Source organism: Lathyrus oleraceus, chromosome 7, assembly GCF_024323335.1.
Source record: "Lathyrus oleraceus cultivar Zhongwan6 chromosome 7, CAAS_Psat_ZW6_1.0, whole genome shotgun sequence".
NCBI lineage: Eukaryota > Viridiplantae > Streptophyta > Magnoliopsida > Fabales > Fabaceae > Lathyrus > Lathyrus oleraceus.
In genome coordinates this window covers 287,209,324-287,228,522 of record NC_066585.1, presented here as the reverse complement: position 1 = coordinate 287,228,522, position 19,199 = coordinate 287,209,324, and the positions used below count along the sequence as shown (strand labels likewise).

Sequence of the window (19,199 nt, the reverse complement as noted above, 5' to 3'; positions counted from 1 at the left end):
TTGCTAGAATCGAAATAGTTAGATTGATTGTTGGTCTAGCAAACATGAACAACTGGCACATATGTTAGATGGATGTGAAATATGCATTCCTGAATGACCCCTTAGATGAAGAAGTTTATGTTGTACAATCAGTTAAGTTTGTGAAATATGGCGAAGAAAACAAGGTATACAAGCTGTATAAAGTCTTGTATGGACTTAAGCAAGCTCCAAGAGCTTGGAATAAGAAGATAGGAAGTTTCCTAAGGGAGAAGGAATTTTTAAAGTTCACAACTGAGCATGGAGTATATATAAGAAGAACCAATAATGAGTTACTTATACTATGTCTCTATGTCAATGACTTGTTGATAATAGGAAGTTGCAAGAAGGAGATCAAAGATTTCAAACATGGCCTACGTAAGGAGTTTGAAATTTCAGACTTGGGAAATCTCTCATATTTCCTTGGCATTGAATTCTAAAAAAGTAGTGGAGGCTTGATGATGCACGAAAGAAGATATGCAGGCGAAATACTCAAGAGATTTGAAATGCAAGATTCCAACCCAACTTCGACTCCAGCTGAGCCCATATTGCAACCGTCGAAAGACAAAGTTGAAGATGATGTTGATCCAACGCAACACAGAAGTCCTATTGGGTCACTTCGATACCTTTGCCACACAAGGTCTGATCTAGCATACATTGTAGGTATAGTGAGTAGATTCATACAGAAGCCAAAGGTATCACACCTAGGAGCAACGAATAGGATACTAAAGTATCTGAAAGGAACTATCAACTATGGAATTTTGTTTCCTGCAGCCGATGAAGGAAAAGAATGCAAGATAGTGGTATACACCGACTCAAGTTGATGTAGTGATGTTGAGGATAGAAAATCCACAGTTGGATATGTGCTTATGCTAGGTGGTGCACCAGTTGCTTGGAGTTCAAGAAAAGAACCATTGGTAGTACTCTCTTCGTCTGAAGCAGAGTACATAGCTGCTTCTCTTTATGCATGTAAAGCAACTTGGATGGTGAATTTTTTCGAAGAGGTTGCAGGAAAGAATCATGGAGCGATTACCATAAAGATCGACAACATGTCTGCTATCAATCTGGCGAAGAATCCAATAGCACATGGAAGAAGTAAGCACATCGAAATGAGGTTTCATTATCTTCGAGAGTGAGTAGCATAAGCGAAGCTGAGCTTTAAACACTGCAGAACTGAGAATCAGATTGCAGACATCATGATGAAATGAGTGCAGGTCGAAGTATTCAAGAAGTTAAGATCTATGATGAATGTAGATAACTTAGATACAATGAATTAGGTGGTGTGTTGAGAATGTAATTCATGGTGTCGAAGCATGTTGGTGTCGAAGTGTCGAAGTGTTGAGAAGTTAGCCTCAACATGGATTTTTACTTAGGTCAAATTTTGTAGTGGTAGTAGAATTAGGTATTTTGGGCTTTACTTGAGGAGCAAGCAAACCCAACTCTATAAATAGGGAGTAATCCTTATTGATTGTAAGAGAACAAACATTTGCAATTGCAAAGGAATAAAATCTCAGTTTGAGAGCAGAGAGCTACTCTGCATAAATTCTTCTTCTTCCTTATTCGAAAATCCTAATCTCCCCCAATTCAATTTTGTTTTTTTAATTACCATTGTGCAGCAGAATCTTGCAATTAAGGTTGGTTGATTCGTTCGAGTGAAGAACAAGACGAGTAATCAATCAAAAAGATTTATTCTTGTTTATCAAGATTCGATTCGGAATACTCCATAGATTTTGGTAAATTTTTTGAAGGGAGAATTTCCAACACATATCTCTTAATGAATTTTTTTCTTGATTTTCAGGTATTTTTAACACTAAAGAGAGTGTTGTGGCTCTCACTATTAGAGATGATACTAACTATGATATACAGCCCTCAATTGGAGTAGAAGCTTCACTGCTCTATCCTGATGTCAAATACACCTCTGTGTGGATCAGTATTTGAACAAAATCATGATAGCAGACCATTTTACTTAAACTGTTTAATATCAATGAACAATTGCCAACAATTCAATTTCTTTATCATAAATTGATTGGCAAGTCTTTTCTTTAGCTGTTGTGTGAGTCCCTGTAATGTAATGTAACTTTATTGCTGAATTTTGTATCAACCACTCCTTGCCAAAGAACTAGCATTGTTAATTTGTTCAAAAACAAGTTTACACATTCTTAAGCTGTGCTCCCAAGTACAAAGATCAACATAAACATGTAACATTTGAAAACTGGAATTTTCAATGCTAATATGTGTTCATTTTCCAAACATCTGTAAACAAACAAAGTCTACATAAGTGTGTCTAAAAATTCACTGATTGTGGTATATCTCAGCTGTGGATATAGTTCAGTACCGTTCACACCAGAGGATGGCTCAATTTCAAAATACGTATGATCTCCCTTTATGAAAGCAGAATATATAAAAAGCAGTTCGAAGTTTTCAGGAAAAGTTGTTGCTGCAAAGCCACAAAAAATGCAGAAAGTATGTGAATTAGTAGTTTTTTTCAATATATGTATTTATGAAGAAACCGCAACATATTCAAAAAAGAGTACCATTATTATAATACCTTGGATTTTCTGGAGCAGATCTTCTTCCGAGACACGCGACCTCTGGAGCTTCTTCCCGATTTTAGTTTCCCATAACTCAACCAGCTCATTCAAAGAACAAACATTTCCAGTAGGTCTCAAGTACAAAACTTTATTCAACGTGCGGGGATCGTCGACTGCGTTGATAGTAAAGGCCGCAACATCACTTTCCTGCATAAACACGCCTGCAATTGAAAACAATTCATGAATAAGTAAGCGCGTCAAAAACAACAATGATCTCCGATTCTTGACGAAGTATAGACCTTTTGTTTCGCCATCACCGAATATGGTGACTTTGTCCCTTGGAGGATCTTTTAAGCCAGGTTGAACAAGAGAAGGAAGCAAAACTTTCATAAAGAAATTGCAGGATATGAAAGTATATGGAATCCCTTCAGATTCCACAAGTTTTCTAATCTCAATTTTGGGTGCATAGAAGTTATAGCCATCTTGGAGTTCGCATACTTTAGCCTTGGTAGGATCTGAGCCAAACTCAGATGGAATAAACCTCTGCAACCAACAAATAATAAACAAATATAGCCCAAATTTTTGTAAAACTGTAACACTGAAACTGCATAATTCAACAATGTGTATCATGGTTTACCTTGATTGAACCAAGTTGTTTGATAACCCTAATGAGGAGTTTCTGCTGCAAAGTCTGTTTAGCTGAAACAGCGCAAATTACGACATCTACTAGCTTCACAGCTTCAACTAGGCTAGCTTCATCTTGGAGAGAACCCTGTCGATAAAATGTCAACCGCAAGAATGAGATAAGGCTCAAACAAAATTTACATGAGAGAGAAGAAGAAAAACATGCTTTGAGAAGGGTAACTCCAGCATCGGAAAGGCATTGAAGTTTATGGGATTTGGTTGGGTCGGAAAAAGAAGAATCTCTTATAAGAGCAAATGTTGGGTGACAAAATTTGAGACTTGATTCTGCTAAATGGTAGCCAAGACTTCCGGTAGCACCAATGATCAAAATTTTGCTCTTTTCCATCTGATTCAATGTTGATAAACAACCTAGCTAGATACTTATGAAACATTAATCTCGATGTCATGTAATGATGTAATGGACTTATCACTCGCCATTAAATTTCAATATATAAAAGTGAATATAAAATTAAATGAAAAAATAAGAATGGTTAGTATAAGAAAAAAGTTATTTTAAAATTTATTAAATAATCAATATAATTAGACTAATACATTGATTATTATCTAAAAATAATTTTTATTTTTATAATAAATACTAGAAGAAGTGTTATTTTGTGAATTTAATTTATATACACTAAAAGAAATTTTCTTCAACTTATGAGGGGAAAATATGTGACGAATAGCTGTGGGTTGTTGGAATTCGACTTCATTAGCTACCTTTACATGTGGTCTAACAATAGTGGTTATTGTGATTTTTTTATTCAAATAATTTATTTTTTAAAATTAATTTTCAAAATAATTCATGTTTCAAAAAAAATTTCAAAATACCCACTTTCAGATGAGGATGAAATATTGTTGTCATATGAATTGCCGATAACTTTATATTTTTAAGAGGAATCGTTAATTGGACTGGCGAATCCATATGGTGTTGTCAATTCAATTGACGTCAGTGTCAAGTGCATAAAGGTGGTGTCAATTGGTCTGACACTAGTGCACAAGCAGAATTTTTTTAGCACAAATATAGTAAGCATTAATATTTAATTAAAAATACTTTTACATCGGGTTGGTCATACCGGTCACCGGTTCCACACCCCCTAGTTACCCTTACTTGTTGTCCTCGTTGTTTATTCACTCCAGGTGTTTGAGGATTTGAGGTCTCGGGAACATTAGCAGAATCCCTAAGAAGTTCTTTCACTCTAAGAAGTTTTGTGTATGAAGCGACACACTGTCGTAACTGAGTTCATGACCCATGTCAGAGTAGTTGGGACGTGTTTAAGGGGTCATTGGTGTGCGACCTGGACGATTGAAGGGGGACATTGGTGTGAACGGTGTTGGAGAAAATTTGAAATGGTTATTGTGGTGCTTGAAATCCATATGGTTGTTGTAATGTTTGTGTGTTTTGGCTATAGTATGATGTTTGAGTATTTTTCCTATGGTAGAATGTTTTGGCGATTTGGCTATGGTATGAGGATAGGTTGGTGTTATATGTTTCTTGGGTGTTTTGATGTTATCTTGATGTTGTGTTGTGGGCATATGCATTTTGGGTGTCTTGATAATAGTTATTTTGTTGGCGATGGTATGGGGACGCTCTTGGTATTGTGTTTGGCATGTTTTGATTATGGGTTTGTGTGTTTGTGGATCGGTAATTTTGTTAGGTATGAGTTGTGAGTAACAGGTCTAATAATTTTTGGGGGAGTTAGACGTTGAAGCTTCTTATGTGTAAGTGGTTTGATGGGCGCTAGGGATTGCAATCTAGACAAATCCCATGCTTGGAGCAAAATGATGCATCCATAAAATTTAGATGTGTCTTTCTTTGCGTTTTTACACAGAGTTATACAAATAAGAAAAACAAGTGGAACCCTAACTATATGTTCCTATTTTACCTAGGTGTCTTAATAAGTGTAAATACATAATGTGCATACTAGAACCATTACCTTCGGGAAATAAAAATGAATCAGTTAAAAGCATCAGATAACACCTAGTTTTTATTATTTTATTATTGGCCTGCATATCAAGGAGACATAGTTTTTCACAACGAAAGCATACGACGGAAGAAAAAGGGCCGCCCTAATAGCATGTGAATTATAACAGAAATGGGTACGGTTGATGAAATGGTAAGATTACGTGGTTTATACTGTCATTCCGGACACAATCGGACAAAATGTACCAATGTTGGAGTAAGTTCTACATGAACATTTATTTATTTTTTGTAAGTTATTTATAATAAGGTAAGATTTTGTAGCCTTGTTATTTATAATATGTCAACTTTTGGTTACAACATAAAGTTTTCACACACGAACAACACAAGATATAGTAAGAGATTACAACAACGGTCAAAAAAACTTAACACAAACAACAGATAAAAAACTTAATACCATAACATGTCTAAGAGATTACAACAATTAAAACAATGTCATCTTTTGCAGACATCATATCCCTAACATCACTGTCATCTCTAACTCGCATCCACATACGTTGTGTAGCATCATTGTCATCTGCAATTGAGATGTACAGAACAAGTATCTTGATACTTCTAATTTGTACGTCATCATTAGAGTGTGATATATTGGTGTGTTGAGATGTGGTTATGTGTTGACTTGAGTTGGTGTGAGAATAGGGGTCATGGTTTGTGTTGAAATTGTTTGTGTATGAGCTGGTTGAGTTAATGGGAGTGGGATTAGCATAACCATAAAAATTGGCTTATGTGCAGGGATTGTGTGTGGCTAGACTGTTCGTAATTGAATAACTTATGTTGAAAATATTTGTAGTAGAACCATGAGAATTGGATGATGGGTCAAGATTTTTCATGGGTAGACTGTTTGTGGCTAAAATAGTGAAATTATGAGGACTGGTTGGTATGACATTAGATATGTACCAAATAGGAAAGGAAATAGTGAAACTAGGTGACAATTTGTTTGAAACAGAATTGGAAGTTGTTGTAAGGCAGGAAACATGTAGGAAAGGGAAATCTATCCTCATTGAACAAGACATCCTTAGAAATGAAAACCATGCCACTAGAGTCAAAACATTAATCCCTTTATGAGATGGTTAGTAACCAAGAAAGATACATTTGTTGGAGTGCATGACTAACTTATTAGAGTTATAAGGCCTTAAGTGTGGAAAGAAAACACAACCAAAAGCTTTGAGGAACTTATAGTAAGGATACTTTAAATTCATAAGAAATAATGGTGAGGTGTTTTCCAATGAAAATGAGTATAGTCTATTTATAAGGGTATGTAGATGTGGTGAAGGCATCGCCCTCGAATTTTAATGAGTTTAGATTGGGATAAGAGGGTTAGGCCAGTTTCTATAACATGTTTATGCTTCCTTTTAACACAGTAAATTTTTATAGATAGTTGTGCATGTAGTGGATGGTAACCTATGAAATTTCCCTATACAACAGACATTGCAAAAATCAGTCATATGTTTTTAGGAATTTGAATGTTATAAAGATTAACATGTTTCAAAGCCTCGTGATTAGGATGGCCTAGTTTAAGAAGAAAAATTTGATACAAGCTAGGACTAGAGTTCTTAGTGTTATTATTACAAATAGTATTGAAAATAGAACTAGGAGCTAGAGTTGAGGTATGAGTTGACTTGATATTTGATGTAGTGGTTATCAAATTTAGGACTTTAGGAGATGATGGTTGATGTTAACAATCAAACTTGTAAGGTCCATTAATCCCAAGAGCGCCAGTCAGCGGCGCTCTAAAGGTATCCTTGCATTTTACAAAGCATGATTCAGAATGGAACTCAAAGAATACAGAGTTATCCCTAGCATATTGACTCATGGTTACAATATTTTTAGTGATAGATGGGAACAGGGGAAGTTTATTCAATTTAATAGAAATGTCAAAACATTAATTAGAGGGGGGAAATAATTGAACCAAGAGAGGTAATAGACAAATCTCTACCATTTTTAATGCGAACATGGTCAGATACAGGGAGTGAAATAGAGTCCATGAGATTGGATGCATCTGGTGTGACATGATGTGTTGCTCCTGAATCAGAGTACCAAGCTGAGTTGTAGAGAGGTGAGGAATGAATACCACTTACATATGCCTGAGGTTTTGGTGCAGTGTAATGAGGGTGTAGAGAAAGACTCGCATGTCTAAAAGCATTCATGTGTGTGGATTTAAGGGCTTTATAATCAGGTTTTGTTCAAGCATTGGACTGAGGTGTGGCATAGTTGTCATTAGGGGTGGCAAAATGGATGGATTGGATGGTTAATTGACGGATCCAAACAATTCATTAGTCCATAATTGATGAATCGAATTTTGATATTTTCCATAAAAAGGATTTTTAAATTTTTGGGAAAAAACAGTTTTTTCTATTTTAAAAAAAATCAACTTCGTATTTTTCAAAAAAATAATTTTTTAGTATTTGAAAAAATTCATTTTTTAAAAATTAGATAAAAAAGATTCATTTGATCATTAAAATGTTGGATGGATTAGATCTATCCATGCTTATATATGGATGAATTTAATTCAATATATTAACTTAATTTTTTTATGGATTTGATGGATTTTTTGGTGGATAGATTTTATATTAATGGATTCAATTGTTACCCATAATTGCCGTAAGCATTTGTTGTGTGACCAAAGTAGAAATAACTTGCTTCATGTCCTGTTTTGTGACAAATCTGGCATTGAACACAGAGTATATTACCATTGTGAACACCACACCTCTGAACCTGCCACCACAAAACTCTCTGCCACGAGAATTGTATCCATGACCTCCAGGACCAGGATTTTTATAATTGAATTCAGATCATTGTTATCATGAGTGTAGGGATTGGTAAGTTAAGAAGATCCTTGAGCAAGGTTGATTGACAAAGATTCAGTGACTTCCTTTTGGGTATTTTCACTATGTGCCTCTTGAGTATGAAGCAAGGATTCAAGTATATCTAGAGAGATGAATTGATACCTAGAGTTAATTGCATCAACTACTGAATCAAATTCATTTGGTAGAGCTTCAAGAACCAATTCAATATGATCATGGTGCAGAACTGGATCATCAATTGACATCAGAGTATCAAATGAAATATGCAATTGATCTTGTATCTTTGGTCAACAAACGCAATTGCGACATAAGTTGTTACGAACGAGTTGGCCCCATTCCGCGTATTCATCAGAGAAAGGATTCGAAACTCATTTTGGTTTTTAATTTGAGTTCAGATTATTACTTATTGGATTCATCTATTGGTTGCTAGAGTTGGTTGGAGTTCTTCGTTGGTTAATCTTTGGTTGATATTCACAGGTTCTTGCTACTGACTCTGGAGAGGGTTCTAGTTTCTTTATCTTGTTCGTGGCACTGCCAAATTCTGCAAGTGTATCAAAATTAAAGATTCCATCGCCATTGTATTGAGATTTATCGTCGACTTTCGATTCCACCGCCATTGTATATTCGCATCAATTTTTGAGGTTAGTGATCTACCAATTGTTGTTTCAAAGAAGCAATAGTTTCATGCAGGCTTTTGCATTCATAAATCTTTTGATTAAGTTGTTCTTGAATTATACGATTGTCTACGACTTTGACCTCTAGCTCAGCAACAGCTTGTGATACTCCTTATTGATTTGTCTGCTATGAAGCTATGAAATAATTAGACAGTTGCTTTTCCAGCAAATCTATTTGACAACCTTTTTAATGCACTTGAATGAAGTGCCACTTCTCAGGATAAAATCTTGTGTTGCTCCCTCAAAATATCAATTTGATCAACTGATTTGATGCTTGACAAAGGTGTCTCTTGTCCCAATAAACTATCTTCATGAACATCTTTATCCTCGTTTGTCTCAGATATATGATCAGCAGATGGAGAGCTTTATGCGGCTAGAGAATGGGAAAGTCTAGACTCCACATGGTTACCATTGTCTGCTTGAGCTGTGGACGGTGTGCTAGTAAATTTCCTCCAACATTTATTGTGGTGTTTCTATCCGAACTTCTTTTTTTGGGGATTTATATGATGGAAGATAACCATGAACGGGAAGAACATTTTGGAAGTTGGTTATTGCATGTATGGAAGTTATTTCACACTTTGGTAAGCCTTAGTTGTTATGTTAATAGTTTCACCCTTAACCTTTCCCTTGGTGATGATTATAATGGAATAATGGTTCTTCTGAAGTGATATTTTTTGTCTCTATTAGCTACCAACATGTGCCATCATTGGTGTCATGACAAGTTTGAGATATATGATCGTGGGATTATGTGGTTTCCACAGAAAATTCGTGATGATTTTATTCCTTGATGGTTTGATGATGTTGTTGTGTCTTTTGAAAAGGTTGAATTTAGTTGTTTTCTGATTGATTAGTTGGTTTATTTATGTATTATGTCATCTTGAGCACAACATTGGTATTGTTGCTTCATTCACTAACCGGCAATCATGCTATTTGACTTTTTTTAGTTGAATTGTTCGTCCTCTAATGTACCAAGTCACCTTTAGCACAACTTGAGTATTGTTTCTTCACTTTGTAGCTATTAGACCTTCTGACATTCACTTATTGTGCTTATATCTTTGATGTTTTGTACTCTTGATGGGTAAGCTTTGTGCCTTTTGTTGGCTTTTTTGTTGTGCTTCTACCTTATGGTGGTTAAGCTTTGGTTCTTCTATTAAGTGGATAAGCCTTGAGTTGTGGTTTCTACCTAATGGTTAAGCTTTTGCCTTTACGGTTTTGTCCTTGGTCGATGTATTTTTGGCTTCACTTGAATTTCTTTCAATTTGATGTATTATCCATTTCAAGTTGGAAGTGTTGTGAACAGCTTCCAACTTATAGGGGACTATTAGAAATATAAGTTATTAACCTAGTGAGATAGTAGTATATATACTTGTAACCTCCTCATTAGAAGGATACTTTCACTCATTTGTAATATATTATTTCGAAGCTTTTCTCTCCTCCCTTCCATGGATGTCATGTCTCTTAACAAAGTGAGAGATGGGAGAGTCAAAAATTGTTGAAAGAAGCCATGTACATAGTAGTGCATCTTGCTCTTCCCACACGACATACCTAGGGTTCTCAGTTCTAGATTCACGGCCAGCAATAGTGAGAAATCGCTCAGGGATCTGAGTCGTGACAACAAACTTAACCAATTTTATGTCGCGAAGGAAACCTTCAACTTGTTGCTTTCATTGATGATAATTGGATTCGTCTAGTTTCACGGTGATTTTATGTTTGAATGTTGATTTTGCAGCATCGGAGAAACTTGTGTTCAACACAGTAGCTTGAAAAGATTGTGTAGATTAAGCCTTGGAAAGAGGCGCAAAGGATTGAATGAAACTCATGATACCACGTTAGGAATGGTGATAACAATGAAAAGAAGCCATGGAGAGAAGAGAGAACAGAGAAAAAAAGATAACATAATTTAGAATTTTTTATTAATTGAACTATATTATATGAGGAGTTTATATAGAGTGGTTATTGTAAGTGTCTCTTAACTGAATTCAATTCATCTTCTAACTGAATTCAATTACACATTATAGACAAATCCTAATATTATGAAATGGATTAAGATCAAGAGTTTTTATAAATATGTCTTCCAATTGTTGACATTGTTAGAATTTTACCAAATTCCATAGTGGAATTTCACCAAATTTTGGAGAATTCCGAATCAATCTTGATGAACAAGAATCAATCTTTCTGATTGATTACTCCTCTTATTATTCACTCTTCACTCGAGTGAATCAACCAATCTTGGTTTCCAAATGATTCTGCTGCACGGAGATTATTGAAGAAGAAAAGGAAAAGATGAATTGGGGAAGAAAAGAGAAATTAGGGTTTTAGAGAGAAGAGGAAGAAGAAGAAGAAGAATTTCTGCATAGTTTCTCTTTGCCTTTAAACTGAAATTTTATTCAACTTTTCTATACAACTGCATGTTTTCTATATATTACAATAATAGGTTACCTCCCTATTTATAGGTTGAGATTGCTTACTGACCAAGTAATCTCTAACTAACCTAACTAACTCAGCTAAACAAACAAATCAAGCTAAATCAAAACCATGTCGAGATACACTTTGACATTTTGACATCTTCTTGCTTCTGCCGAGCAACATGCTTCAACACAAGGAATTTCATTCTAAACACACCACCTAATTCATTGTGTCTAAGTTATCTACATTCATCATAGATCTTAATTTCTCGAACACTTTGACCTACACTCCTTTCGTCGTGATGTCTATAACCTGATTCTCAATTATCGGTGTTCCAAGTTCAGCTTTGCTTTTGCTACTTGCTCTCGAAGATAATAGAACCGCATTTAGATGTGCTTGCTTCTTCCATGTGCTATCGGATTCTTTTCAAGATTGATAGCAAACATGTTATCAATCTTCGTGGTAATCGTTCCATGATTCTTCGCTGTAATTTCTTCGACCAAATTGACCATCCATGTTGCTTGACATGCACAGAGAGAAGCAATTATGTACTTTGCTTCAAACGAAGACAGTTCCACTACTGGTTCTTTTCTTGAGTTCCAAGCAATTGGTGCACAACCTAGCATAAACACATAATCACCTATGGATTTTCTATCATCAACATCGCTACACCAACTTGAGTCAGTGTAACCCACTAGCTTATATTCTTTTCCTTCATCGGTTGTAGGAAATATAATGTCATAGTCGAGAGTTCCTTTGAGATATCTTAGTATTTTCTTAGTCGCTGCTAGATGTGATACTTTTGGCTTCTGCATGAATCTACTCACCATACCTACATTGTATGCTAGATCAGGGCTTATGTGACAAAGGTATCTTAATGAACCAATAATTCTTTTGTACTATGTTGGATCGACATCATCTTCATCTGAGTTTTTCGACAGTTACAGTCTTGGTTCAGCAGGTATCAAAGTCGAATTGCAGTCTTCCATCTCAAATCTCTTGAATGTCTTGCTTGCATATCGTCTTTGATGCAACATCAAGCCTCTAATGCTCTTCTAGAATTTTATTCCAAGGAAGTATGAAATTTTTCCCATATCATATATTTTGAATTCCTAGCTAAGATCACATTTGAAGTCATCGATCTCTTTCTTACAGCTACCTGTTATCAACAAATCATCGACATAGAGACACAATATAAGAAATTCACTCTTGATTTTTCTTAATTATACTACATGCTCAGTTGTGCATTTCACAAATTCCTTCTCCTTTAAAAAGTTATATATCTACTTATTCCAAGCTCTTGGAGCTTGCTTAAGTCCATACAGGGCTTTATGCAGCATGTATACCTTGCTTTCTTCGCCTTGTTTCACAAACTCAACAGGTTATGCAACATAAACTTATTCATCTAAGGGGCCATTAGGAATTCACCTTTCACATCCATCTGACACATATGTTAGTTGTTCATGTTTGTTAGACCAATAACCAGACTGATTATTTCGATCCTAGCAACAAATGCAAAACCTCGTCAAAGTCGACTCCTTCTTTTGAAGAAATAATTTCACCATAAGTCTTGCCTTGTGTAGAGTCACCTCTCCTTTGGGAATCGACTTCACTTTGTATACCCACTTCACATTAATTGCATTCTTGTCTTAAGGTAATTTAACAAGTGACTGACTATTGTTGACTTTGATGGACTCCAAATCCTCATTCATTGCTTTCGTCCACTTCGAATCCTTCAATGCCTCAGTTGCATTGACTGGTTTGACATCTTCATAGAAAGCATAGTGTACCAACTCACCTTCATCATCGACCACATCATTTGATGTAATCACAAATTCTTGCAACCTTGCAGACATGTGTCTTGTTCTTTGAGGTCTGCTTGTGATTGCTTGACTTCTAACTTCTTTCTGTCGAGCTTATATTTCGATTTCACTTTTTGATTCTTCACATAGGATTCTCACTTAAATCTTCTTGATATTTTCAGTTCAATCTTATTCCTTAAGATCATCTATGATCATGTCCTTGTTGATCATTACTTGCTTGTTCATTGGGTTGAACAACTTGTATCATCTAGTCGAATGATATCCTATTAGGACCATTTGAATTGACTTGTCATAAATTTTTATTCTCAACTGATCAGGCACATGTTTATGTGCTATAGATCCAAATATCTTCAAATGACTCAAGATAGGCTTGACACCAGACCAGCATTCTACTAGCGTGATTCCTTCTAGCTTTTTTGTGTCATACCCTAATTTTTACCTCTAAGATTTCACCTCATTTGAATCATTTGCATAACATCAAGGTCACAAATAATGGTTATTTTTATTTTTTTCAAACCCCTTGAAAATACAAAAATATATCTTGCTTACTTTGTTCACAAGTTATAGTTTTGCACTAAGCAGTTCAAGTGGTTGACCAATCAAGGTTTAGTATGATCCTCAACCTCTCAAGCTCCTATACTCACTCATTATGACCAAGAGATTCCCTCCATCAATTGTAAAGTTCGAAGCTTGCATCATATCAAGTTCATCCAGCTACAATTCCATCAGATGCTTCAAATTAGGGTTTTGGTCAAAGTCAACTTGATGTTGACTTTTTAACCAAAACATGATCTCATGCCTTAAAACATGATTCAAAGGTATCAAATTCCTCCTAATAGCCAACTCATGGGTTCAACTGGCTCAAAAAGTTTGATTTATTGATAGTTGAAAATTTTTGGTTCAATTGATAAAAACTCAACAGATGCTCAAAGTCAAAGTTTGATTTTTAACGTTTTTGGTCAATTATGGGTTTCTCAAGTCAAGGATCAAAGATATGTGAATTTTGATTGAATTTTATCAAGTTAAATCAAGGAAATCAAGAAAAGATCAAGACTTGTCCACATTAGGGTTTTGAAAAATTCCCTAAGTCCCAAAATTTCATGTTCAAGTGACCAACTTTCCAAGATTGTACCTTCTTCCTCAAGCATCCATTTTTGGCAAACAAGGGCCACAATTAAAGATGATGTTTAATACTACAATATGATGAAAATTTGAGGCCAAAATCTTTCTTGAAGTGGAAGATATTGATTGTGAAAGTTGAGGTTTCTAAGTCTCTAACTTTTCCAAGTGCATGACTTTATGACCAATTTTCCAACAATCTAGGCAACCATTCTTGATGTTTGAGAGCTGAATTTAAAGATCATACTTCCTGCTTCATCTTGGTGTAAAATTTGATCCAAAAAGTCTTTGTCAATTGAGAGAAATGAGGGGTTAAAGTGGAGGTCTCATGTTGTTGATCAATGGCCAAAAATCCATAATTTTTCTAAGTGTTTTCGTCAGTTTGGTTCACACGAATTTGGAGCCAACTTAGGGCATTTTTCAAGCATTTTCCCAAGATGATATCAACATAAGATTTAAAGTATCCCATGATATCTGCAAATTGATACCAAACTTGAGCCAAATTGATCTCTATTCAGGGGACAAAAGTTTGCTCCAATGGTCCATCTTGAATTATATTTTGTGCACTACATGAAAAGTGATTTTGGATTAAAACTCCTTCAACAAGTTATGAGATCCATTCTGAAAAGTGATTTTGGTACAGTGTGTTTGTGACATAGGGGTCACTGGTTCAAACCTTCCCAAACCCCATTTTGCTCTTTTCCCTTATTTTTCCTCCTTTTTCTCTTTTTATTTTTATTTTTTCTTTTATTTCTTTTTAAAAAAAATCTTTCTTTTGATTATTATATCAATATTAAAAACCCAAAAAAAAATATTTATTTATTTTCTTTTCTATATTCTTATATTTAAAAATAATATTTATTTTGTTATTTAGTATTTAATTTTATATTAAAAAATCCAAAAAAAAACTTCATTATTTATTCCTTTTTATTTTTCATTTAAGTATGCTTTGATTCAAGTTTTCCCATGATTAATTTTCTCTCATTTTGATTCATATGTGTTGCACACCTTGATTATACTTGGACTTAGACTTGATGATAACTTGTTTGTTTGATTTGTGCTTGAAGTACATGGATGTTTATGGTTGATGACTTGCTTTGAAACCCTAATGTATGAACCTTAGAGGCATGAACTCTAATGACTTGAACCCTTGTATGATGTGAACTTTTGTCATAAAATGATGCTTTGATGTGCTTTGAACTTGCTTCTAAACATTGATTTAGTCTTGATGCATGACATAGTTGTTCAAGGTTTGACATGCTTGTATGCTTCTTATAGGTCCACTTTTAAATGCATCAACCATTGCTTTACATGTCTTGTGATTGATATCATGATATATATTGTTTGATGTTTTAACTTGATGAACTTTGAAAAATTATTCTTGAGGCATTTTTGCTTGTATGATCCATGTATTATGAACTATTCTCTATGTCATGCCTTTTGATCCATTCTTTATTGATGGTCTTGATTGGTGTCTTAAGATGTTTAAGCTTGATACATGGTAGTGATTTTATTCATATGCTTGCTTAGTGCATATTGTTAATCCATGATATTTCTTGCATGATACTTGTGTCTATGTTTCAACCCAAGGGAAAATGATTATAGTTAACTTATTGTCATGTGCATACTCATTATGTGTGTTTGTAGCTTCCTTTACCCACTTTGTGCCCTTTAGCCGCTTCTAAACCCTAGTCCAATCTTAGGATTTTTCAAACTTGAACTTCTTTCGTAAAAAACCTTGACTTTAGGTCATTGAATTTTCAAACTTTCTTTCTTCACAAATACTTCAAAACACTTTAATCATATCAAACTCTTTCTATAAGACTAAAAAACACAAATCTCATTCAAAACTTTTGCCACTTGGCTTTTCACTTTAAATCCTTTCTCGAAAGAGACTAGGCATGAATCATCTTTATAGTTGAGATATAAATCTCCTACCTCATAGTAATGATTGAAATTGATGTTGATTATTTTTCATATGAAGGAGTTAGGGGGAATACTTGTAGATTATATATCCAAGTTGGAGCCCTTCCTTCATAATGATTCAAAGATTCATTTTCTCATATTTGGGGTGGTTTGATGAGTATTCTCCTTAAGATTACAACTTGTCTCTTCTTGTAAAATCAATTAAACAAACCATTTTGTTACTTGTACCCCGAACTACAAGGTTTTGATCCTTCATTGGTGCGTAGGCACAAGACTTTATGTATTTCCAAATCAATAAAAAAATACTTCTTTTCTCATCTCCTCAATCTTTTAGCAAACAACTTTTAAACAAACACAAATATTTTCAAGAGGTTCCTATAGGATACTATAGATACTTAGGGTGTTAGTACCTTCCCTTAGTATAACCAACCCCCGTACCTTAGAACTCTTATTTGTTTTGCATCTTAGCCTTGCTTTTTGCTTTGCATATTCATTGTGGGTTTTGATTTCTTCCCTTTTCCTTGGAAACAATAAAGCTCGGTGGTGAACTCTAGTTTTTTGAGTAAAGATAATAAAATAGTTTGGTCTACAATTCCCACCGCGGCACTTTGGACATCTATTGAGTATGTATATTGCAGTCGATACAACTTATCCCCATATTTCTTTGGTTAGATGCTTGCATTTCAACATACTTCTCACCATATTCATGATGGTTTTTTTCTTCCTTTCTGCAATTCCATTATGTTGTGGAGTGTATGGTGGCACCACCTCATGCATAATCCCTTATTTCTCACATATTGTGTCAAAGTATTTTGAGACATATTCTCTACCACCATTGGTCCTCAGAATCTTGAGCTTTCGACCACTTTGTCTTTCAACCATAGATTTAAACTTGACAAATACCTCGATCACTACATTTTTCTTCTTGATCAGGTAAGTTCATAGTTTTTGACTAAAATCATCTATGAATATGACAAAGTATTTGTTACCTTCAATCGAATCCACCTGGATAGGACCACATGCATCAGAGTATATGATACAAAAAATCTCTTCAACTTGCTTCTTGCATCCTTGCTGAAGTTGTTCTTGTGTTGCTTTGTCTGCACACAGTCTTCACACACATCATTTGGAATGTCGATTTCTGATAACCCTGAAACCACATTTCTTCTTTTCAAATCTCTAATGTCTTTGAAGTTGAGATGGTCAAGGCTATAATGTCATATCCATTCATACTTGCTAGCTGCAGTTGCAAGGCACTTACGCTCTATGACATTAAGTTCAATCTTAAAGGTTCTATTCTGAGACATTTTGAGCCTTCAAGATTAACCTTCCACCTGATTTGATAACTCTCACCATCTTGTCTTTGATCGACACTTTGTAATTCTTTTAGACCAACTGCCTTATGCTGAGCAAATCACTTTTCATGCTTGGTATATATAGTACATTGGAAATTACTAAACTTTTGTCATCTTTCCTCATAATCAGAACATCACAAATACCGTCAGCTACTAGAGTATTGTCATTTGCAAATTTCCCCATGTTGATAAATATCTTCATCGAGGGTTTTATGTTGACAAACCAATCTTTCCTACTAGTCATGTTTGATGAGCATCCTAAGTCCAAGTAACATTGATCCTTGAATATTTCTTCATCTCTTGTTGTGACCATAAGCAACATATCTTATTCTTCATGCTTTGTAAAATTTGTATCATTTTCTTGATTCTTTTGTTTTTTAGGACAATCACTTACGTAGTGAAGATACTTCTGACAAATGAAACACTGAATGTGACTTTTGTCAGGTTTTCGACCACCACATTTTCCTCTGCTTGCAATATCACCTCTCTGGTTTCTTTGGTATGAGGGTCTTCTCTGATTTAACAAATTTCCTTCTTGCTGGTTTTCTCTACCAGTCAAATTTTTTAAGCCTTCTCTACCTTTGTTGTCGAACCACTTCCATTTGCCTTTATTTTCTCTTGTTGATTGTGCATGCAAAGCCACATACTTTTTGACTTACTTGCAGCTCTTTCTTTCATTCTTTTTTCATGAGATTCAAGTGTCCCTTGAAGCTCTTCCTTTGTCAATGTTGACAAGTCTTTCCATTCTTCTATGGCTACTACCACGTGATCGAATTTTGGGGCCAATGACCTCAAGATCTTTGCGACAATTGATCTTGATGTCAATATTTCTCCACATACCTTAATTTGATTCACCGGTTTTGTGACTCTGGTGAAAAATCAGTTATGCTTTCACTTTCTCCAATATGGAGCTTCATACGTTTTTTTGTGAGTTTGTAACCTCTCATTCTCAGTGCCTCCAAACGATTTCTCCAGAATTTCCCATGCTTCTTTTGTCGATTCTACATCACTAATTTTTTTATCTAGATCAGCGTATTGATCAATCATAAAGAGGTCTTTATAATATTTCTTATTCAATTTTTTATGTGCAGCATTTTGTTTATCTGTCGCGCTTTCTGCAAGCGGCGTCACTCCCTCCTTCACAAGATCTCAAAGATATTGATAGCAGAAAACAATATTCATCTGCTTGCATCAACTCTCATAATTCTGATTCTTCAAAATTGGGAGACTCGCCAGAAAATGTTCATTTGGATAATTCATTGCGTTATTATTTCCAAGAATCACACGACCAGTGCTCTAGATACCAGATATTGGAATTTTACCAAATTCCAGACGTGGAATTTCACCAAATCTTGGAGAATTCCGAATCAATCTTGATAAACAAAAATCAATCTTTCTGATTGATTACTCCTCTTGTTCTCCACTCTTCACTTGAGTGAATCAACCAACCTTGGTTGCAAGATGATTTTGTTGCACGAAGATTATTGAAGAAGAAAAGGAAAAGATGAATTGGGGAAGAAAAGAGAAATTAGAGTTGTAGAGAAAAGAGGAAGAGGAAGAAGAATTTTTGCAGAGTTTCTCTCTGCCTTCAAACTAAAATTTTATTCAACTTTTCTATGCAACTGCAGGTTTTTTGTGTATTACAATAATAGGATATCTCCCTATTTATTCTTCACCAAGCAATCTCCAACTAATCTGACTAACTCAGTTAACAAAGAAATAAAGTTAAGTCAAAACTATGTTGAGATACACTTCGACATTTCGACATCTTCTGTCGAGCAACATGCTTCGACACAAGGAATTATATACTCAATAGACATGAGATGATGGGAAAGATATGAAATAGATGATGTTAGAGTTGATTGACTAATTCTATGTGTTTTT

At 34.8% G+C, this 19,199-nt stretch overlaps 1 protein-coding gene and 1 long non-coding RNA gene across 4 annotated transcripts; one reads left to right on the top strand and one right to left on the bottom strand.

The window, feature by feature from the left end:
* Positions 1 to 2,073: 2,073 nt before the first annotated feature.
* On the bottom strand, positions 2,074 to 3,695 carry LOC127106586 (probable pinoresinol-lariciresinol reductase 3). 3 transcript variants are annotated; one of them, XM_051043869.1, is made up of 5 exons: positions 3,397 to 3,695; positions 3,184 to 3,318; positions 2,846 to 3,089; positions 2,564 to 2,767; positions 2,074 to 2,452 (listed from the first exon to the last, which is right to left on the bottom strand). In XM_051043869.1, the coding sequence occupies exons 1-5, from the start codon at positions 3,574 to 3,576 to the stop codon at positions 2,286 to 2,288; spliced, it is 930 nt and encodes a 309-aa protein (XP_050899826.1). In that variant the 5' UTR covers positions 3,577 to 3,695; the 3' UTR covers positions 2,074 to 2,285. The 3 variants fall into 3 exon arrangements, with proteins under 3 accessions (XP_050899826.1, XP_050899825.1, XP_050899824.1); XM_051043868.1 differs by having other exon boundaries at positions 2,074 to 2,268; positions 2,351 to 2,452; positions 3,184 to 3,672; XM_051043867.1 differs by having other exon boundaries at positions 3,184 to 3,672.
* Positions 3,696 to 7,820: 4,125 nt separating this feature from the next.
* On the top strand, positions 7,821 to 10,393 carry LOC127107062 (uncharacterized). Its single transcript, XR_007795622.1, has 2 exons — positions 7,821 to 8,653; positions 9,027 to 10,393. It is a non-coding gene; the product is annotated as an uncharacterized LOC127107062 (long non-coding RNA).
* Positions 10,394 to 19,199: the final 8,806 nt, after the last annotated feature.